The sequence below is a fragment of the Clarias gariepinus genome, chromosome 22, assembly GCF_024256425.1.
Source record: "Clarias gariepinus isolate MV-2021 ecotype Netherlands chromosome 22, CGAR_prim_01v2, whole genome shotgun sequence".
In the NCBI taxonomy this organism is placed as follows: domain Eukaryota; kingdom Metazoa; phylum Chordata; class Actinopteri; order Siluriformes; family Clariidae; genus Clarias; species Clarias gariepinus.
Genome location: NC_071121.1, coordinates 10861123 through 10885266, shown reverse-complemented (window position 1 = coordinate 10885266; position 24144 = coordinate 10861123). Strand labels below are relative to the sequence as shown.

At 36.8% G+C, this 24144-nt stretch overlaps 1 protein-coding gene across 1 annotated transcript; it reads left to right on the top strand.

Moving 5' to 3' along the window:
- Nucleotides 1–256: 256 nt before the first annotated feature.
- slc2a1a (solute carrier family 2 member 1a) lies at nt 257–11283 on the top strand. Its single transcript, XM_053482583.1, has 10 exons — nt 257–364; nt 4431–4526; nt 7298–7458; nt 7539–7779; nt 7898–8060; nt 8173–8360; nt 8660–8764; nt 8941–9042; nt 9626–9829; nt 9941–11283. The coding sequence occupies exons 1-10, from the start codon at nt 347–349 to the stop codon at nt 10124–10126; spliced, it is 1464 nt and encodes a 487-aa protein (XP_053338558.1). The 5' UTR covers nt 257–346; the 3' UTR covers nt 10127–11283.
- The last annotated feature ends 12861 nt before the right edge of the window (nt 11284–24144 follow it).

Below are 24144 nucleotides of genomic sequence, written 5' to 3'. Positions count from 1 at the left end.
TCACAACTCCTGCTGGTTGCCACGCCTCCCATCCAATCACTACCGTCTAATAACCGGATCTGCTGAACGTAAAGTAATAAAGCTCTGTAAACATACTGTTTTATTCACAAGCAACTCCTCAGAGAGGAAGAAACAGTTCATGATGATGCCGGAAGAAAATAATTAACGGATACTTTTTACTGCATTTCTTTAGTGTGTGTGTGTTTTTTTTCAAAGTTTGAGCGCTGGTTGCTTTGTGATTATTTTATCCTAAAGAACTAAAAAAGTTATAGGATTTTTTTTTTTTTTTACAAAAAAAAGAGACAGAAAAGGAATCGATTGTATTTGTCCTGATAAACTCCTCACTATGGACTCGAACAGGAAGGTAGGTTGATAGTAAGATTTCTCTGAGTGTAAAGTGATGCAGCCACCCCGAGACCGCACTGACACCCTCACAGCCACCACCTTGTGTCTATATTTATAACTAATTCATAACTAAACTCACTGCCTCCCTGAGAAACAAATACGGGTTAAAATGATATGACATTACATTAAATACATTATTAGAGAGACAAGAAGCCTCTTATGTTGTATCTTTAAATAATTTTTAATCTTAAATAGTTTTTCATATTTTCATGAACATACTTTTGATCATTCAAACTAGATTTCACTGACATAATAAATAGTAATGTAAAATAGTAATAAAGTAAATACTGGTCTGTAATGTAAAAAATCATGTTTTTATTAAGTTAACATTATTATTATTATTATTATTATTATTATTACCTACTACAACCTTTATTTATATTCTTCTGATAGACTAACATCATTTGTTTGGGTTCAAAATTATTAACTAATATAAAATTAAACAATATGTGTCTCATATTAGTGATGCATATATTTACAAAGAATACATCATACATATATTTGAATATGTTATATATATATATTATATATACCATATATATTAAATCAACTCAATTTATTGCAGATAAATATTATATATGCACAAACATAATAAAATGTAAAGGCTATAAGAGACAATACTCCCATTTTAATGAATATTTGGCCTATTTATACCCATCTAATGACTCAGTTACAGTTTGTTTCATTTTATTTGTAACTTTCTAAATAAACTAGGCAAACCGTTTGGTAATAACACACACTGTCCATACCGTAACATCCTGGTATCAGTAGTGACAGACATATGGATGTTTACAATTTATACAGTACATTTTTTGTCCAAATCAGACTAAAATAAATAAAGACAATTCAAATGAAATATCTAAGCTCACTGTGTCCTTAAGGACAACTCAGGAGAAGTGTGTTACTCTAGACTGGTAGATTGTTTTGGGGAGAAAGCAGTTAAAGCAGTGCTAGAGTTCAAGGCTGCATATGTCAGTCTCAGAGAGACCGAAAAGCCTTGGAGGTGGTACGTTTTGTGTGTGTGCGTGTGTGTATGTGTGTATGACCCTTCACCCTTCCTGATAATAAGCAGTTATTACAAATAACCTTATAATGTTCCTCTTCATGTGATCGTCTCTGAAGTATTAAGGTCACTGCATGCCACGTGGCAAAACTGTGTCAGCTTCATCAAAGATTTAGTAACATAACTTCATTATTCCCATATTTTGAGAGAGAATCCATATTGTGATCAACTTGGTATTTAAAGGGCTAGTGTGCCTTTAGTTTCTTCTTTTAACCAACAAAAGCGCATGTAAAAACATCAACAAGGACATTATCTGTGATTTATTGACAGTTGAGAACCACAGGGGAAAATAGCCTTAGTTAGTCCACTATTTGCATGTCCAGAGTAAGGTTTGTGTGCGTGCGTGTGTGTGTGTGTGTGTGTGAATAAGTAGCAGGTTTAAGTGGACAAAAACAAGATTACAGCGCTATTAAAAGGCTGCTGCTCAGCTCTGAAGGATACCACTGCTGTAGACTTTCTATAATAGACTATATGTTGAGTCTGTGGTTCAGTCCACATGTTACTCCTATAAATGAATGCACTGCATTAATCGTAAATAAAAGAGCCCCTGGTTTTGTTTTAAATTGTTGGGTTAAAATAACAATGTATTTGAAAGATTACTTGTTTTAGGCATAACAATACTAAATAGTTTTATGCTTTCAGTAGCGACAGTATTATATATACTTTTATATAGGCTATGTTTGTCTAACATTAATATTACTGTAATATAATTGCCATTATTTAATGATTTTTTTTGAGTGAAAGCGTATTGTAATTCATTATATAACCCATATTAAAATAAAATTCATTTTCATTTATGGCAAATATTATAAAGCAGTTTAAATAGAGAGCACAGAGTATAGCCACTTTATCATATACTGCAATACAAAAATGTTGCAAATATATTACAAACCTGTATCAAAGTTGCTATTATGAAGTTGTATCCTTATGCTTTGTAATGCATTATGAATGTACTTATGGCAAGTTATAAGCAATTATACATGATTTTGCAAGGAACAAAACATCCTATGCTATGCAACATGTTACCAAAATAATAAATGGTACATGAAAATAGTATGATAAAATAAAAGCATTAAAAAAGTTAAGATCTTCCCAGGGCATCAAATTATATGGTGTCAGTTTTGAAAATAAATAAATTAGAAAGTTTTCTGTTAACACTGAAAAGATGACTGTTATGTGGAACATCTTATATATTTGCTTATAAATTTACATAGTGTATTATGCACACATTTTATTGAAACATACTGTATACTGTATGTTGCCCTAAAGATTGATAACATGAAGAACACCACTGAGAGATTTCCTATCTTGATAATAAAACAGACCAGAGGGACACATCTGTGTTTACTTGCTTCGAGGGTGTTAAGCCCTCATCATCAAAACATTGCACCAGGAACAGCACTGTATGTGTTATGTAAAGGCTTAGGGTTGTGTTTGCAGGCCAATGGGAGAGTAATTCCATGTAGGCCAGAGAGAATAAGGCCAGGGACAGTAATTACTGTTCGCTTCAGCTACTGCGGACGTGCATGTTTGAGTTGAACTGTTCTCCAGATCCTAATAATAAGATTAAACTTGGGGAGCCACAGATTTGCCTCATTAACAGAGAAAGCCTTGTTGATGAATAATTATGTTATACAGTTGGAAAGCAAGACTGACCAGAGTGCCCAAAAAAAGTAAAAAAAATAAAAAACATGTTGAAAGAAACCTTGAAAGTTCAATGAGTGTCCTAAGAAGGTTTAAAGGTAGGCTATGAATGAGCCTCCTAAACAATCACATTTATATATTATATTTAAGTATATTCTCCTACATTGATGTTATATGTACATATGTCAGACTTTAACCTATAAAACAATAAGTCCTCAACTTACAAACCAGTTCGGAGCATGTTCGTAAGTCCGACAAAGTGGGTCTTATACACCTCTGACACAAATATACAATGTAAAGTATAAAAGGTTTGGTGTTTTATACTCTCGCATGACTGATCCTTTAAATCGCGAGGGGAATTAAAAAGATGCAGCGGGGTCAGCTGACCTCGTTAAAAGGCAGTCTAGGAAGACATCAGTGTAGGATAATGCTACATGGTGTTTACTGTGCGCTTGAATGGACACTATTTTGTCTCAGAGCTGTTTCGGACTGTGAACACCAAATTTTCCAAAATTAGGATTATTCACCATCAGGACAGCTTTACAGAACAAATATTCTCTATCCTTGTGCTTTCAGGTTTGATTCATTGATTGTTCTAGAGAGAGCTGATTGGCCGAGCTCTCTCAGAGGGGAGAGATGAGAGGTACTTGGTGCTCCCACATTAATCACGGCTCTACAGCCAATCAGGGGCGTCTGTGACCTAACGCACGCGGAAGGAGTGGATAGCGCTGTCCTCCGAGTGCGTTACGCCGCCCCCAACGGTGTGTGGGCGAGCAGTTCGGAAAGATGCGCTTGGCTGGCATCACGTGGTTCGGAGGAAACACGTGATAGTCTTCGGCCTTCCCGGCTGAATGGTAGTGGAAGCCTTAATGTGGGAGCCCCCTAGTGACGGGGAGGAATTGGATAAGACTAAATTAGGGAGAAATTTAGTCTTTTGGGTGGGAGGGGGGGAATAAAAAAAAAAGGAAGGGAGTTTTGTTAAAAAATGAACTGACTATCTTTTCTGAATTTAAATGTGTCTGGCGCATGTGTCAGTAAAAATAAAATCCATATGCAGACACAACATTTTTCCCACACTGCTTTTACTTTACTCCTGCTAATACATGGATTATGCCTCAGTGCTTCCAGTGAAAATTCAGTTGAGGGATTAACTACACTCAATCCAGTGGATATTTGCTTTGTTATATACGAAGATGACTGTTGAAAGAAAGGCTCCTGTTTTGGCTCCTGTTGTGAGGAACTCTTTGAAATGATTTAAAGTGCTTAATAGGATCATGTGATTTGTATTAAAAGCACTTTTTTTTCTGTGTGTACCTAGCAAGTGACGCTGCAGCTAATGGTCGCTGTTGGGACAGCAGTAATCGGTTCCTTACAGTTCGGCTACAACACGGGAGTCATTAATGCACCTCAGACGGTAAGCGCAGCCCGTTTTCTTCAAATGTTTTAAACAGAAACACACTTTCTACACATGGCAAGGAGGAAGCACATCCTTTGCAGCTGATAGCTGCTATTATCATGGATGAGCTCTATATAATAGGTGTTAAATTGGCAGCTGACCACATTGAGGAAACAATAGGAGAAATTAAAAATAATAATAATAATAATAATAAACACTTTTGCAATGCAATTTTAAGTTTTCTTATGAATCTTAATAATTTTTTTTAAGAAGTCTAATTTATTTTTAAAGCACATTTAACACATCTTAGCTGACCAAAGTGCTGTACAATCCCAAAATAGATGTATCCTTAAAATGTGGCCAGAAAAGGATGAAAAAGGATAACTTTTTTAAAACTATTTGCATGTTTCAATCATTAATCTTTTGGATACTTTTCTGCTTAAACATGTCTACTGAACATGGTGAATCAGGTGTCATTGAGGGGATCTTCTAGGACCAAAGCTATGCCCTCTGGTGTAGGCTGGGTTATAATTTCCTGTTAAAAGAATGGCACGATCATGAGCTTTAGCTGGAATGTTATTGCCAAAAGAAATGAGCTTTTGAAGTTCGTAATATTTCACTACGGTTTTCTAAGATCAGCCTATTATACAGATAATATTTTATGAACATGCCACAGGCAATTTCCCAATATTTTAAATTTATTTTATGGCTTCGGGATGGCGTTTTATTATCTAATTCCCCTATGAAGAAGATAAAAACAAATAACATATACTGTAAGCAAGTCGGCATGTAGTAGTACACCAAACAGCATGTTTGGATCTAATTTAGGCAACCATTATTTTAATTCAAAGGCAAAGATGGCACTTTATCAGTACAAAGGTATTAGATAAAATTCAGAATGTCCTTCTGAGACTTGTGAATTCCAGCCGAAGGTTACGCAGAGCAGGACGGAGAAAAATTATTTGAATAACAGTCCTGACTCTGTTCAGTAGCACAATAAACCAAATTCTCTACTTAATCTCTCTTAACAGAACAAATCAGCTCTGGAACGGCTTAGTCTTATAATAATGTAAGACTCGCTGTATTATCATGTCTTTCATTACTGCAGCACAAATACGTAGTCACCATGTTTGGTTAGTGTGGAGTCTGACTCCCTCTGCTGACTCAAAGATAAAGCTGATGCTTTCCTGATGCTTTAAACCAGACCAACAGCTGTTTAAATTAATTATTTTCTAATTAGATCAATGGACAGTATGTTTAAAAATTGACATACTGTTCATTGATCTAATTTAAAAATATATATTAAAATCCACTACATACGCACTACATACAATTTACCTACAGGGCCTTGCAGTACATTTTAAGAATAATAATGGCTATTATCAGGGGCGTCTGTGAGCTCATGCACGCGGAAGGAGAGGATAGCGCTGCCCTCCGAGTGCGTTACGCCGCCCCCAACGGTGCGTGGGCGAGCAGTTCGGAAAGATGCGCTTGGCTGGCGTCACGTGGTTCGGAGGAAACATGATATTTTGACCTCAATTGATGACCTGCATTAAGCAAAGAAAACAACTAAGGAGGCTTAATATGAGTGGAATTGAGTTACAAATCCCCCACAAATTATGAAAACCTGGAAGAATAGTTAACTTTGTGGAAGAAATGTGGTCGGAAAAACATGAATGAAAATAACTTTAACACTTGCGGTCATAAGAATATTTAAAGCAGAAATCACAGTTATGTTGAACAGTGAAAGTAAAATCATTCACACACGCACAATTCTTTGAGAATTCACAGAAAAAAAAAACCATTTTTAAATGAGACTAATCAATACAAAATGCTTACATTTCTATAGAGGATAAACATTGGATTTTGGAGAAATGGAAAAAGGTCATGTGTCTCCGCTTCATATTCTGGTGCACACATGGTTCTGGAATAGGGTCAGCCTGGACTCATCAGGACATGTGACCTTTTTCTATTGCTCCCAGGTCTAGCAATCTGGCAGTAAAATGAAGTAAAATTAAGACTTCCTGGATGTACTGAATGGCTAGGTTATACAATCAATGCATTTTTCACTGTAGATAGAACAACCTCTATGTTGTTCTTTTTATGGATTATCCAATCAGCCAATCGTGTGGCAGCGGCACAATGCAGACACAGGGTAAAAGCCTAAGTGCTTTAGTTCAACAAAACTAAACATTTCAAGATAGATTTTTTGATCACCAGTTATCAGTTTTGGTACACCCATTCCCATTGTAGCCCCAGACTCCTGTTTTTGACTTACAGAAGTAAATTCAAATGTGGGCTTAAGCTCTGGTTTTGTATAGATTCGCCATGTATTTTTTTCTGCTCACCATTACTGTAATGAGTCAGTAAACAGCTAAGCCCCTCCAACCAGCTGTACGTTAAGTCACATTTCCCCGAATCTGATGTGATGCAAAAATGAACTAAAACGCTTGAGTTTCATGCTGCCACAAGATTGGTGGATTGAATAATTGCGTTAATAAGCAGGTGTACAGGTGTAATGAGTCAGTAAACAGCTAAGCCCCTCCAACCAGCTGTACGTTAAGTCACATTTCCCCGAATCTGATGTGATGCAAAAATGAACTAAAACGCTTGAGTTTCATGCTGCCACAAGATTGGTGGATTGAATAATTGCGTTAATAAGCAGGTGTACAGGTGTTCCTAATAAAGCTGCCAGTTAGAACTTATTAATTTCAGGTATCATTAATTCTAGTAGCTCCCTTGTTTAGATATATTATAAACTGATTGCTCACCGATTTTCTCCTTTGCAGATCATAGAGGAATTCTACAATGTGACATGGTTTAATCGGTATTCAGAACACATTCCTCAAAACTCCCTCACCAGTCTCTGGGCCGTTTCTGTCGCCATTTTTTCTGTAGGGGGTATTTTTGGCTCTTTCTCGGTAGGACTGTTTGTCAATCGTCTGGGCAGGTGAGCTAAGATCTCTGCTCTACACACTGGTATATCAGCTTAATTGGTTCAGTACTCATCTCTCCTGTGTCTTTCTGTAGGAGGAACTCGATGCTTGTGGCTAATATCCTGGCTTTTATAGCAGCAGCTTTAATGGGATTCTCTAAGTTGGCCGCATCTTGGGAGATGCTGATCATTGGTCGGCTTGTTGTGGGTCTTTACTCTGGTCTGTCTACAGGCTTTGTACCCATGTATGTGGGTGAAATTGCGCCAACATCTTTACGTGGGGCACTGGGCACTCTTCATCAACTGGGTATTGTCGTAGGCATCCTGATGGCACAGGTAATGTGAAAGATCTGTCATTAAACCACTAACTGTTGGACTGTATGCTCCTCATTGGCAGTCATGAAGTTTTACTCTATACACTGGTTCTTTTATTCTTTCATGTCATTTCCTGCAGATTTTTGGCATTGAGTCCATTATGGGAAACGCATCGCTGTGGCCTTTCTTGCTTGGCTTCACCTTTATACCGGCCTTGATTCAGTGTGCCCTGCTCCCTTTCTGCCCTGAGAGCCCCCGGTTCCTGCTTATCAATCAAAACGAAGAGAACAAAGCCAAGACTGGTGATGGCTCCTTAAGCCTCATACGCACCCATCATTCAAACACAACAAAGCATGCATGTAATACAATGTGAATTTGGTTGGTTACAAATGACAATTCGAAATGCTCTTGTAGTTTTAAAGAAGCTTCGTGGCACTGAGGATGTTGGAGAGGACCTCCAGGAGATGAAGGAGGAGAGCAGGCAGATGATGAGGGAGAAAAAAGTGACCATCATGGAGCTGTTCCGGTCTCCCCTGTACCGTCAGCCAATTCTCGTTGCGGTCATGCTACAGCTATCGCAACAATTCTCCGGCATCAATGCTGTGAGTTTGCAATATATGGAATCTAACAATAAAATCTGAATTTTTATTTAGCAAAAAAAGACAAAATGTGTTAAAAATTTTAAATATGACATAAAAACTGTCTGAGCATAAGAGGCATAAATGCATAAGAGAAAGCATTTCTTTGGTGCAATTACCAAATCAGTTGTAACTTATCTTTCAGTAAATACTAAGGGAAAATGATAAAAAAAAAAAAAATTAAACCGACTTACCCTTTCACTTATCTGAGATGAACATAACCTCTTTTATTTACCGTGTTGATTTTTCCTTTGATGTTCTAGGTTTTTTACTACTCTACGAGCATTTTCAAGAAAGCAGGAGTGGCCCAGCCAGTTTATGCAACCATTGGTGCTGGAGTTGTGAACACTGTATTCACTGTAGTGTCTGTAAGTTTCATTAGCAGTTCTAGGTCTCAAGACCTCGCTAAAGTTTCCCATGGACAATTGAGTCGGTGATTTAACTGCAAATGAAAACTGCAGTGTGGCATCGTAGCTTATTTAACTGTGGTATGAAGATGCACATACAATCATTCATGTTCCTGCGATGTCTCACACTTCTACAGCTGTTTGTTGTGGAGAGAGCAGGAAGAAGGTCTCTGCACCTCACTGGGCTGATGGGAATGGCTGTGTCCGCTGTATGCATGACCATTGCCATGGCACTGACTGTGAGTGCATTCTTGACTTTTTCTGTTATTATATTAATTTCCTCTACTTTTGATTCACTATTTTTTTTCCTTCTTATATATTTTTAAATATTAACGAGGCTATCCAAACTAACTACTCAATGCTGGGGTTGGTCCATATAAATTAAAGTATATTTTAAAGTCTATTCTGAAATAATATATGTTAATTTATGCATTATATTAGTATAGATTAATTACTGTTTTACATATTCTACAGTGCTATGTTCTCAATTCTGTTTACAATATAAATTTTTCTATAACTTTAGCTCTGACAATAGTGCCGGCTGCAAGTCACATGTCAAAGGTTAATATTTTGTGCTCAGTGAAATACATTATCGTTTGGTATCCTGGTGAGAAACATGGTAACTGTTATTCCATTCACGTCCTGCTGCATCATATCGCCCCATCAAAGATTATTTTCCTACACACTCATGTAACACTATATTCTGTTCTATAAGGTTAAAACTTTTCTATTTTGTTAATAACTTCCCCAAGTAAAAGGTGATAGAAAACCTCTGTTGTTAAGGAATGCATTGTTTATCATTTTTTATTCATTCCTTTCTAGGAAAAAGTCCCAGCCCTTTCATATGTCAGCATCGTGGCCATCTTTATATTCGTGGCTTTCTTTGAGATCGGACCTGGTCCTATTCCATGGTTTATCGTGGCTGAACTCTTCAGTCAAGGTCCCCGGCCTGCTGCCTTTGCTGTAGCCGGTTTCTCCAACTGGACGGCCAATTTCATAGTAGGAATGTGCTTCCAGTATGTGGAGGTAGGGGAAGAGGACAGCTTATATGTAAATGTGCTGTTTCTTTATACCTGTACTGTAAATTATAAACTGCGGAACTAAAGATTTTCTACCGTTTTATGTTTTTGTGTTTAGCAACTGACAGGCCCGTATGTCTTCATCATCTTCACCGTGTTGTTGCTCATCTTCTTCGTCTTCACCTACTTCAAGGTGCCTGAGACTAAGGGCCGGACGTTCGACGAGATCTCAGCGGGGTTCCGGCAAAATGCAGAAAAGTATGGTCATGAACACAATATACTGGGTGCAGACTCACAGCTCTAAGTCTTGCATTTTCCTTCAACAATCCTTTTGTGGCTCTCCATAAACCTCTGATAACATGCTGAAGACCTGCTTTGATGTACATGTGCTTATACTGTATATCAGCAAGATGTTAAGCATAAGGCTGGCTCCTGTTTGTGTTCTTTCCTCAGTTTTTAGAAAAGTTAGGGTAGCCTCTTTGTGGGTCACTTGTTTATTATTATATATTTTTTTAACAATTGTGCTTGCACCATGCAATCACTGATTGCTTGTATTGCCTGCTAAAAACATTTACATGGTGGATGTACATAGTTCACTACTGCGCCACATTAGATTTTACTTGCACCATTTAACCTAACTATTGTCTTTTTGCTTTTATCCCTTTCATGAAAAGCAATGTACACACGACACGATAAATGCCTCAGCTGACAAAATCTGGAAATAAAAACACAGAATTAAAGTCAGTTATCACAATTTCACCATCAAAGCACTTACATGAAAACATGATTATTCTTCACATGATATCAGTGATATTCTTTCTATTCAGCTAGGGGTAATTTAGCATATCCATACAGCTACCAACATGTTTTGGGCGAAATTTAGCTTTCTAGCCATTTTTTCTAATTGAACATTTAAATTTGTAGTATTCTACAGCAAGATAAATTTTCCACAAAAATTCTGAAATTGGTTAATAAAAAAAGGTAGAAGACATGGTAATATAATATTTTATATACTGTATATCCTAACCAAATAATAATCAAGCATATGCATAAAAATTCGGGCCGGGACTTTAACGCGTTAATTTAGATTAATTCATTACATAAAAATAACGCGTTAAATTTTTTAACGCATTTTAATCGCACTTATTTTTGCACCGCGGAACGTTTCTCACTGGATGAGTTTCGGCGGACCGATTATACTGAAGCACCAACTAGCGTTTAGACAAAAACAAACCACAGTGAACATGGACAAAGAAGCTGATGAGACCGCTTTGGTTGGCCCTGTGGATGGGAAATTTTGTTATAAAAAACGAATGGATGGAAGCATCGATAAGAGCATGGTTGTGTGCAAGCTATGCAACAAGGAATTCGCATTCGTATTCTATTGCTACACTTAATGGCAATATTGCACTGGTCTGTTGGACTTGGTTAAACAAAAATAAACAATATTTTGTTGCTTAAGCTTATGTATTATGTCATTATTCAATGGTATACTAAAAATCCATATGAAAAAACTTACTTCTCACTGTTCTCAGGTCAAATATTTATGTGCGAATAAAATGCGATTAATTTCGATTAATTAATTACAAAGCCTCTAATTAATTAGATTATTTTTTTTATCAAGTCCCGACCCTAATAAAAATATGCATCCCTGCATACCTACATACGTACTTTACCGCTACATACATACTTACATACAGTACATGATGCCGACTATGCTTAATGAATTTATATTGTCACATTATTATGTGACATGTTACCTGAAAGCACTCTATACTTGTTTAACAAGGTTAAATGATGGGTTCTAAATGCTACACTAAATCTACACATGCCACTAAGAAGCTGAGATCTTTCTCTTTGCTATGCATTTTTATATTTTACTCTTTTGGACCAGGCATGCCACTCCTTTTACCTTCCCACAGATTTATGTATCCAAAAAAATAACTCCATATTTAATACCCAAATAATATCTCCATATATGTATGTTTTATTAGAAATGTGTGTTTATTATATGTGACATTATTATTTATTGCACATTAGTCATGGTCACTGTATGTAATACAACCTTGTATTTGATGGTAGGTGTTTTCAAATTTCAAATACAAATGTCATATATTTATTTTTGGATATTTTTAACGTGCTTCGACTATTAAATATGCCCTTCACAGTGTTAGAATATATACTGCACAAAAATTCAAATATTCAGTAGTGCAAATATTTCAGTGTGCTTAAAGCAATTAGTATTTAAAAATAAAAATAAGCACACTAATAACTGTATAAATGGAGACTACTGAAGGATCTACTGTAGGATTAGATTCATGAAGTTTAACAATGTGCCTAAATACAGTATGTATACTAATATACTTATAGCGCTTTGTTTTTGTAAAATATGCTTCGAAAATTGAAAAAGAAATCAATAAAATAAAATAAAAAACATCCCTGTGTGCGTCTTGATACCAGTTACGTGTGCGATGTGACACTGGTCAGTGTCATGCTTGCCTGATTTCAAGCCATATCCCCCCTAAGGGTTGTTATTGTCTCCTAACTCGTACCATGCTTGTGTTGCTTCTCATTCACAGTTGTTGTGTTTTATTATTCGTACTTAAAATAAATGTTTTCTCACACTTGGATCCATCTCAGTCCAAATCTTGGAACTGATGATATTTATTCTTGATTTTTTTTTTGTGTGTTGCGCCATATCTACAGAAAATAAATGAGCTTTTAGTGTTTGCTTTTTGTTATACTGTAATTATTAATTCATCTGTTGTTGCTCAGTTTTAAACATTTGGTTTAAATATGGAAAATATTAATGATTTTAGAAAACCTTATTTTTGTTATTGCTGCAGGAAATACAGTGTTATGTGGGCCTACAATTTAATATGATTATGTAGGCTACACATAAATTATATTTTAAATTTGTCATTGAAAATGAATGTAAATGCCTGAACCAATAAAAATATGACCAAACATTAAAAATGCTAAGGGAACATACTGAATACCTTGGGGACTTTAGAAAAAGTGTCATGGATTCAAGTATTTTGTTTTATTAATGCCAAGAAAGGATGGAATTTGGAAAATTTTAAACTGTCAAAATATGCACTCACTCTTTCATTCTTAATACCACTTATCCTGTACAGGGTTGCAAGAAGTGTGGATCCTATCCCAGGGGGATTTGGTAGATTAGACAGGATACGGTGCCAGTCCATCACAAGGCACAAGCACTCACACTTGCCTGATCTACATGTCTTTAGACTGTGGGTGGAAACCAGGAGTACATGCAAACTCCACACACACAGACTTGGAGACAAGACTCAAACCCTCAACCTTGGAGGTGTAAGGTGATAATCCTAACCATTATGCCACCATGTGTTTATGCTTTGATAAGCTTAATGAAAATGCCAGAGTTGTTAGCAATGTTTTCTCACTCCTTTAAGCATAGGGATTTGAATTTTACCATTCTCCCTGTGCTTGGTGGGATTCCTCCAGTTTCTCCAGTTTCCCCACAGTCCAAAGACATATGGACTGATTATGTGGTTTCAGTTGCCTATAGGTTTATGGTGATTGGTTGTGTACTGTAAGTGAGTGTGTGTGCTTGTGCAATGGGTTTGGCACCCCATTCAGGGTGCAACATTTCTTGTGCCCTGAGTTTTCCAGGATAGGCTCCAGGCTTTGTGCAACCCTACACTGGATAGGCGATATATATATATATATATATATATATATATATATATATATATATATATATATAATGCATGGATGGATGACATTAATAAAGGTTGTATATAATGTCAATTAATTGAATGTTAATTAATAACCTAATTAAGTGTTACTCATATCACTTACGTCATCATTTTCATGATATCTATATAAAGAAAAGCAGTCATGTTTTTCTCCACAAGGGGGCAGTATTATTCTGCTAAATTATTAGTTTCCACAACTAATCCCAACACAGTCCTAGAGTGCACAGTATTACAATTGTAATAGCTAACTACATTTACAACAGGCAAAACAATAAATATAAAAAAAAATAAATGTAAAAAAAATTTTAACAGAAATTTAGAACCTGATTTAGAACACTGACATCTTTAAACCTTAATTGAATAGTGTTTTATAAGTAGATCTTTGACCATGTTAGGTTCCCTGTAGGAAAGAATGTATTAAAATACTTTTACATTTCACACTATAAATACGTGCACGATTAATGAGAAGAAACTATTCACCTGAAATCTCATGTATGAGATCTCAATGCATGACAATTTGCATTTGGAAGCGTTGTGGTATTTCCATGCATGTGCCCTCTTCAGTTATTTCTCCTGATGTTCACAGATCTGAAACTGAAGTAGCCTACAGTTATCAAAATAATAAACTCATTGCGAAACAAGTGCACATACTGTAGGACCAGGGCTTAACTAGGCATCTGCAACCTCTGACATAAAACCACACACTGTTCAATCATCTTGCTCAATAGCCAATTACTTTCTTGAACACTGATTCCTCTATACCAAGGCTTTATAGAGATGAAAAGCTCAAGTAAGCTTGATGCCTACTAGACATCAAAGGATCAAAGTCTGATTTGAAGTCGACAGATGAAAAAGAGAAGGATGCTGCTGTGGCCTCTTTTTCCTCCTCTTGAATACGTAGTAAGGTGCAAAAGTTTGTGCACCCATGGCCGATTCCATATTTTCAGTAGTGGTTTATGATGATATTAGATGGAAGAGAAAATGTCAAGCTCTTATCCAAAACGACTTACAAAATGCTTAAGTTTCCATCAATATAAATATATAATATGAATTTTAATTTATCTATTCAAGTTGAGGAATACATAATATCATAAATTATCATAATAATTATAATATTTATTTTAAAACAACTATACTACTACTCAAGGACCCTGAATACAGAATAAAGCGGTATAGTAGATGAGTGGGTGATTGAGTATACTACTACTATTACTAGTAATAATACTACTACTAATACTAATCATAATTATTTAATTCAAATTTTATATTATTTTAATATTTGTACTGTATAGCGCTTTTAACAATTGTCATTGTCGAAAAGCAGCATTACACAATCAAAAGAAATTATGGAAGTTTGTACGGAATGTGAATGTGTATGAATCAAAATTATTAGATAGTCCCTGATAAGCAAGCCGAGGATGACAGCGGCAAAGAAAAACTCCCTGAGATGGGAACAAGAAGAAACCGTGAGAGGAACCGGACTCAACAGAAAACCCATTCTCACCCATTGGGTGATAACGGAGAGCAGGCCTTTATTATTATCATTATGTATGTATGATTCTACAGTCCTGACTAGTTGCTGTTAGCCCACAGTGTGACTTTGTATTATTTTGTGTGATTACAGCCCTTGGTGGTGGTGTTGCTGGTTTACAAAAATCTGAGATAATACTTTTTCAAAACATTTTTTAATCACTAATGAGATACTGTTGATGCCAATAATTAAGCATTTGTACTGCTAGACCATTTATATAAGCAATCCCTGCTTATTTTATTTGATTATTTAAATACAATTTACTGTAAATACAATCTGCAGAAACATAGTTTTAAAATAACATTTTATCTGTGTCTACTAACACAGAGTTATATTCGACTAGCGGTAGTACCTGTTGTTGATAGGGAAATTTTTTTTTTTAAGATTTAAAAGGTTAAAGCTAAAAATAAGCCGATCAGCTTTAATGTAATCAGTGATATCATTATTATTTCCTGTCTTTATGCACAGCAGAATTGCCTAACTTATTAATACAAACAAATGAAATTTTGTGAGAATGAGTATCTTACACCTTGTTTATGCCAAGTTGTACTTCTTTTACCATCAGCCAAATACACACCCTGTTCCGTAATCAGAAAGTGAAAGGCAGATAAGAAACAGAAAAAGTAGATCAGATAAAGATTGCGTTTTGCTTTAAAACAACTTCAGCTTGTTAAAATTCACTTATACCACTGTAGCACTGTTCAATTCTGTCCAGTGGTTTCTAATCTAGAACATAATTCAAAACTGCTCAAAACATCGTACTCAACATTTTGATTTCATTTATGATGCAAGTTTAACTTCAGGCAAAAACCAAAATACTGTCAAAATTTCATTTAATTCTGTCCAGCCAGTTTTGCATGATGCTGTGACAAAATTTGGCTGGACAGATATACAGACATACAGATGGACAGATTTTGATTTTTTTTAAACTGGTTTTGGCTACTCCAATGTATTAAACGTAATGATATCATTGAAATAGCGAGTTCTGACTCAAATACAGACAAAAACTTTCTGTTATTTTTATGGATAAACATAAATAAAAATATGGATAAAAATAAAAATTATAATTTTCCCATGTTAAGTCTCCTATTGTAAAGAACTCAATAAACTCTTCGAGCCATATTTGACTCAGTATGACTCTTAAGGTAGATCAAGGAATCAGTAATAATTTACTACTTATTGTAATTTATCTGACTGTTCAAACCTTTTGGCTAACACTTAGCAACCACGGTGGTGCTTGATAATCAAATGATATCCAAGCACCACCATCTCACAGTTTTAAATGTCTGGAATGTCATTAGGAAAAGGCACTTAAGGAGGATTTTGGACGCTGAGGCAAGATCTGGAAGATAAAGAAAACTCTCAAATAGAGCTGCCCACATGATGGCCAGAATGGCGAGGCAAAATCAGGCAAATATTCCAGGAAGGAGTTCCTGTATGATTTTGCTGACACGGGAGTGGTGATGCACCATTCTCCTTCGAAACCTCGCTTGCACAAATGTAATCTGCATGGAAGAGTCGTCGGATTATAGGTTTTAGAAGCGAATATGATGCATTGAGTCGAAAAACTAAAGCTGAAAATAACATTGCTTCTACAACATGACAGTGATGTATAACATACCCACTATGACCCACTTCAAGAAAGAGAAGCATTTAAATTTAAATTAAATCAATAATGTTAAAAACATAACAAAGTCTCGTCCTTTAAACATGAATCGTTCAACCATCAGCAGGATGAGAAAAAAAGGACAAGATCATAAAACATGTTCGTTTTATATTGTGTATGTTTGATTCTGATTTGTCACATGGTGTTGTTTATCTTTCTATAACATCAAATCTAAAGTAGTTCGGGCTGCAAGGTTTATACGAATAAGCATTAATAATTCATTTTTAACAGATTATAAATGAATATAATCATATATAAGGCTTTAAAATGTGTATGTGTAGGCTACTGTAAGTAAAACTTGATAGGAACAGTGTCGGCTGAATGATACTAGAGTATTCTTTTAACTTTTATACAGTAGCTGGGATTTGAAAAAGTTGTCAGAAGTAAAGTGAAGCCATCATGGTATCCAAGTGATGAATGAGACAAGCAGAGAAAAGCTTTCACCCGAGTCCTTTAAAATTTGTTCCCCCTGAGTGTTTCAGCTAGAGAATACATGACCTAGATTTCTGAGAATGCTCCTCAGACTGGCCTTCATGCTTCTACACAGCTCTAATGATCATGTATCAGCTCAGATGATCGTTGATAAAGAAGGCATCATTAGCATTTTATCTCTTTAATTAAAGTGCAGAGGGAAAGAATGAGGACGTTGTGGTACTTTTGATGTGAAATGATTTTGATAATGCTGTATTTCAAGACATAAAGCTAGTTTACGCTGTGCTTAAATCTTACTAGTTATTTAAGTGTTATATTAAATACTGTACACTGAAAACGCAGGGTCTGAAAATATAGAGATGTACACTGTACAAGTTCCTTAATATATTTTGTCGTGTAATAATAGTACTGTTTACCACTTTTTGTGTGTGTGTGTGCGTGTGTGTGTGTGTGTGAGTGTGAGAAAGACAGATAGAGGGAGAGACAGAGAGAGAGAGAGAGCTTAATTATTTAATGCTGTTTTAATATTCCCAGCACAAGAAGGGAACAGACTGTCCTCTCCAGGCTAAATTCCAACACAAAATGTAATCACAGAGTTTATTTTAAACAATCACACTCTAATATGAGAGACGGCTGTTGATATTCAGCAGTCGTTCCTGAAACTGCCTGACCTTTTTCCATCTAGCTGGACAACCGTCTACTGATTGAAATATTTTTGAAAAGTCATTATTCTCTAAAGAACATGCCAAGATATTATATGTTTAAAAGTCATTCAAAGTAACTCTGATTTATTTTTAGTATTTACAGCCCCGAGAAATTATTTCTTGCATATCCTAGTTAGGATGCTGGGGTCAGAGCACAGAGTCAGCCAGGTTACAGCGCCCTCTGGAGCAGATAGGATTAAGGGCTTAACAGCGGCAACTTAGCGGCGCTGCGGCTCGAACCCCTGACCTTCTGATCAGTAACCCAGAGCCTTAACCATTTGAGCCACCATGTTGATCCAATGTAGCATTACTGTAGCTCTTAAACCCATTTTTCGTTTTTTTTTCTTCAGTTTTTTTGCTAAACATATATAGTGCTCAGTATTGTGCAGTATAGAGTGATATATCCTTTTTTTCACCACAAAACAGGAAATATGATTCATTTTAACAAAAGTGGGTCAGATGGGCAAAGAAATAGCACAGATACACATGATCAAATGTTTTTCGGTTGTTTCTATGACCAAATAATAATAATAATAATAATAATAATAATAATAATGTGCTCAAGTAATGAAAATTTTCTTTCTGTCTGATATTTCAGAAAAACCCAAATACACTGTTTGATGTCTGAAGACTCCCTGTTAACACACATCAAAAAGGCTTCCATACAGTATAAGCACATATATATTTCTATACAGTATAAGCACATATATATTTCTTGTTAATCACCATTGACCTATCTGTGATGCTTAAATTTTATTGAGCGAAGACACACATGAACTGCAGCTACACCGAATATCAGCAAGGCTAAGACTGAACAGCAGGTTTCAAAACAAGAAATCAATATTGAGTAACTTATATTTGGCGACACAGTGGTCGCCTTAGACCTCCAGGGTCAAGAGTTCAAGTCTCATTCTAAGGTCTGTACAGTATGCATGGAGTTTGCATGTTCTCCCTGTGCTTAGTGGGTTTCCTCCGGCTGCTCCGGTTTCCTCCCACAATCCAAAGACATGCATATTAAGCTAATTGGCGTTCCCCAAATTTCCCATACAGTGTGAATAAGCACCCTGAGAGAGTGTCAGGGTCCAGGGTGTACCCCGTCTCATACCCCCTGCCACCCTGCGCGACCATGTATACAGGATAAAGTGATTGAGTTAGTTATATTTAAGACACACCATTGCGAGTGTTTTGTTTATTTTTGCTTATTTTGTGAAAATTACATCCTAGAAGAAAAACTAGCCTGCTGCTTGTTGAGCCCACACTGATTTGTACATTCCTGTTAAAGGTACACCCAGTGGCTTCATTTGTTCCTATTCATTTCATCTGACAAACGTCCATATTTTTAAGTCAAATGTTATATATGAAAAATGTTCCATACTGGCATGTCAACTGATTTTACTTTAGCAGTGGTTTCGGTTAACTGATGCCACAATTGAGATTTAATGTGCTGAACAGAAGATGTATCTTTAATAGCCAACGTGGTTGACTAAGTAGTTTTGAATGTTTGCTTCAAAAGCTATATTTCCACTGACAAATTCTATGTGTGTGTGTGTGTGTGTGTGTGTGTGTGTACCAGTGAAATTTCCTCCCCTGTCTTCCCCTATCAACAATTCATGCAGCAAATTCTTTTTTTCCCCATAAAATAGACATAGAGTCAGGCTGAACTGTGTTGGAATGGTTGGTACTTCATCAGTTCCTGGATACAAATGAATGTGTTGGAAACCACTGGCTACAAAACATAACCAAAACTAAGCGATACTGACTGTAGTTTAATATTCTTTAGCTTTATCTGTACACTTCGAAGGAAGAACTGCTACCCTGCTCATCACACTTTAAGCATTCAGGATGAAAACGTAACACAGTGATGTTTCCCTATATTTAAATATCAACAATTATGAAAAAAATTTGTTGCACTGTTTCTGTTCCTGTCCTCCATAAACAAACTGTTGTACTGAGTACTTCCTTGTGCTGTGTTGTGTTGTGCAGTGCTTCAGGAAAAAAAAGAGGCTTGCAATGTGCTTAGGAAAAAAAGTCAGAAGGGCTATGCATGCATTATTTTAAACTTTATGCAGCAGTCTCTTTTTTCAGCCGAGAGGATTGGATTAAAATAAGTGATGGGTGTATGCACAGTGAGATGTGGGATTCTTGTCGATGTGAACTCCGCCTTGGGCGTCAGTCTTTGATGTGTGTTAGGGACTGAGTGTTGATCTGCTGTGGGATGGACTGTCATTGAATAAAAAACGGCATGGAACGATCAATAGCTTTCATCATCTTACAAAAGCAGGCATTATGTCTAGAGGAAGATGGTAATCAGATTCTGGTGGTGATTATTGTAACGGCTGTGAAATGATAAGACCATCGATTGTCAGCTATACTGAAGGAAGAAAATTCCAATGGTTTCATGATGAAACGACCGAGCTGCTCTTATTTAATAGACTAGTTTGGTAAATGAGAAAGTGGTATCTTATTGCAGCCAAAAAAGCACATATGGGCTGTAATGGATTGTATAACAATACAAATTTTATTTTAGTGTCTAAAAAAAGTGTTTAATTTATAAGCAGCACTAAGCAGAAATATAGGATATTGCCTAGCACCATAGTTCACAATAAATGCTAAACTTTGCTATAACACGTACACACCTGGTTGCTAGGCAACCCCGCCACGATGATAATTAGAGCAAATGCGCTACACCTGTCCGATAGGTTATTTAAACCCCTCAGAAACCAGCGCACTATGTGCAAACATTTAGAGAAAACTGAACAGGAAAGTGAAAACTTAGAAGAGGTCTGAAAGATAAACAATATATCTATAAAAATAAATTAATGTTTGGGATATATATATATATATATATATATATATATATATATATAGAGAGAGAGAGAGAGAGAGAGAGAGAGAGAGCCTATATAAGTAGTGATGGGAAGTTCATTTTAGTGACTCTCAGTTCTTTGAATCTCGTTCATTAATATAAGCTAATCTTTTTTGAGTCATTTTATTCATTTTGTTCTTTTGATCAAAAATAAAATTAAATGTTACATTTTTTAATAAACAGACCCCCAATACGTCTACATAGACAAATTTTGGCCATAGTTCCAGTAATGAAAATATTAAAATGAAGCTAAGGACATATGATAAACAGAATGAGCAGCTCACCCTTTTATATCTTCTGGTCTGAATCGTTTCTTTTGAATCTAGTGCACTGCATAGCGTCTAGGGGAGTCACGTTACAAAAGAATGAATGATTCAGACCAAAGGTAACTACTCATTTTTGTTTCCTGTACAGTACATAACTCTTTTGATTCACGTTAAAGACTCGTTCAAAATGAATGAATCGTTCATGAACGACCCATCACTACGTTGAAGCGCCATTTTCTTAGCGCTGTAAAGTGTTTGCCCTAACCGATTAAACCCGGCTAAAGTAAACATAATCACCCCGTGTCTCAACGCTCTCCTCTAATTCCTGCGTTGGGGCTCCCACGTTTAACAACATATTTGATGGTGCCATATTGGAGAACCCCCTCATAACATATATATTTTAATATTCCAAGCACAAGAAGGGAACGGGGGACTCGCCAGGCTGAATTCCAACACAAAATCTAATCAGAGTTTATTTTAAATCGCACTCTAATATAAGAGACGGCTGTTGATGTTTAGCAGTCGTTCCTGAAACTGCCCGACCTTTTTCATCTAGCTGGACAACCGTCAGTCAACATTCACATGAGCTATTCGACTACTGATTCAAATATTTTTAAAAAGTCAGTATTCTTTAAAAAACATGCCAAGATAATATATGATAAAAAGTCATTTAAAGTAACTGATTTATTTTTAGTATTTACATCACAAAGAAATTAATACAACCACGGGGGGGGGCGCAATCCAGTGTCTTCTTGTGCCAGTCCCAAGTCTGGATAAATGCAGAGGGTTGTGTCAGGAAGGGCATCCGACGTAAAACATTTGCCAAATCAATGATGCGAATCAAGAATATAATTCCCATACCGGATCGGTCGTGGCCCGGGTTAACAACGACCGCCACTGGTGCTGTTGACCTACAGGATGCTGGTGGAAATTGGGCTACTGGTGGTCGAAGAAGGAGAGGAGGAGGGCGTGTTCGTAAGCAGAGAGAGAAGAGGAAAGGCAAGAGTTTAGGAGTGATAGTGGGGACTTTGAATGTTGGGACCATGACAGGGAAGGGAAGAGAGTTAGTTGATATGATGCAGAGAAGAAAGGTGGATATACTGTGTGTACAGGAGACCAGGTGGAAAGGTAGCAAGGCTAGAAGCTTAGGATCAGGGTTCAAATTGTTTTACCATGGTGTGGATAGGAAAAGAAATGGAGTAGGAGTTATACTAAAAGAGGAGTTTGTAAGGAATGTTCTAGAGGTGAAGAGAGTATCAGATAGGGTGATGAGTCTGAAGCTGGAAATTGAAGGGATAATGTTTAATGTTGTTAGTGGTTATGCCCCACAGGTAGGATGTGAGTTAAAAGAGAAGGAGAAATTCTGGAGTGAGTTAGATGAAGTGATGTAGAGCATCCCCAGAGGTGATAGAGTGGTGATTGGTGCAGACTTCAATGGACATGTTGGGGAAGGGAACAGAGGTGATGAAAATGTGATGGGCAGGTTTGGTTTTCAGGACAGGAATGTAGAAGTTGTGCGATAAAAGAGTATCAGCGAGAATGAAAGGAAAGGAGTATCAGCGAGAATGAAAGGAAAGGTGTACAGGACAGTGGTGAGACCAGCGATGCTCTACGGCTTAGAGACAGTGGCGCTGAAGAAAAGACAGGAGGCAGAGTTGGAGGTAGCAGAGCTAAAGATGTTGAGGTTCTCTTTGGGAGTGACAAGGATGGATAGGATTAAGAATGAGTTTATCAGAGGGACAACCCACGTTAGATGTTTTGGAGATAAAGTCAGAGAGGCCAGATTGAGGTGGTTTGGGCATGTTCAGAGGAGAGATTGTGAATATATCAGTAGAAGGATGCTGAGGTTGGAACTGCCAGGCAGGAGGTCTAGAAGAAGACCAAAGAGGAGATTTATGGATGCAGTGAGAGAGGACATGAAGTTAGTTGGTGTGAGAGAAGAGGATGCAGAGGATAGGGTTAGATGGAGGCAGATGATTCGCTGTGGCGACCCCTGAAAGGGAACAGCCGAAAGACAAAGAAGAAGACATCACAAAGAAATTAATTTTTGCATATCAGAGCACCACAGCATCCTAACTAAGATCCTCCTGGAGTCACCCAGGTTACAGCGTCCCCTGGAGCAGATAGGATTAAGGGCTCACTTTAGGGGACACAGTCGTCCTGGTCCCTTTGCAGAAAAACAGCCCCAAAGCATGATGTTCCACCCCCATGCTTCACAATAGGTAAGGTGTTCTTTGGATGCAACTCAGCATTCTTTCTCCTCCAAACATGAAAAGTTAAGTTTTTACCAAAAAGTTTTATTTTGGTTTTATCTGATCATATATAACATTCTCCCAATCCTCTTCTGGATCATCCAAATGCTCTCTAGCAAACGTCAGACGGGCCTGGACATGTACTGGCTTAAGCAGGGGGACACGTCTGGCACTGCAGGATTTGACTCTCTGGCAGCGCAGTGATTTACTGATGGGAGCCTTTGTTACTTTGGTCCCAGCTCTCTGCAGGTCATTTACTAGGGGTGAGATCTTGCATGGAGCCCCAGATCAAGGGAGATTATCAGTGGTCTTATGTCTTCCATTTTCTAATAATTGCTCCCACAGTTGATTTCTTCACACCAAGCTGCGTACCTGTTGCAGATTCAGTCTTCCCAGTCTGGTGCAGGTCTACAATTTAGTTTCTGGTGTCCTTTGACAGCTCTTTGGTCTTGGCCATAGTGGAGTTTGGAGTGTGACCGTTTGAGGTTATGGACAGGTGTCTTTTATACTGATAATGAGTTTAAACAGATTAATCGTTAATACAGGAAACAAGTGGAGGACAGAGGAGCCTCTTAAAGCCTCTAGCTTGTTTGTAAGTGACCAAATATTTATTCTACTGAGAAATGTACCAATTATTTCATAAAAATAAAAATCCTACAATGTGATTTTCTGGATTTTCTTTTCTTATTTTGTCTCTCATAGTCGATGAGAATTACAGGCCTTTCTCATCTTTTTAAGTGTGAGAACTTGCACAACTGGTGGCTGACTGAATCCTTTTTTGCCCCCCTGTATATGTGTGTATGTTTTCAGCTTTATTCATATTTGTGTGACTGTAACCAACTAATGATAATGCATACATGAAATC

What these genes read in the sequence shown, in the direction of transcription:
- slc2a1a (XM_053482583.1), top strand. An exon ending in TTTGTCAATCGTCTGGGCAG is followed by an intron (nt 7,459 to 7,538) that starts GTGAGCTAAGAT and finishes GTCTTTCTGTAG; the next exon opens with GAGGAACTCGATGCTTGTGG. An exon ending in CCATTGCCATGGCACTGACT is followed by an intron (nt 9,043 to 9,625) that starts GTGAGTGCATTC and finishes ATTCCTTTCTAG; the next exon opens with GAAAAAGTCCCAGCCCTTTC.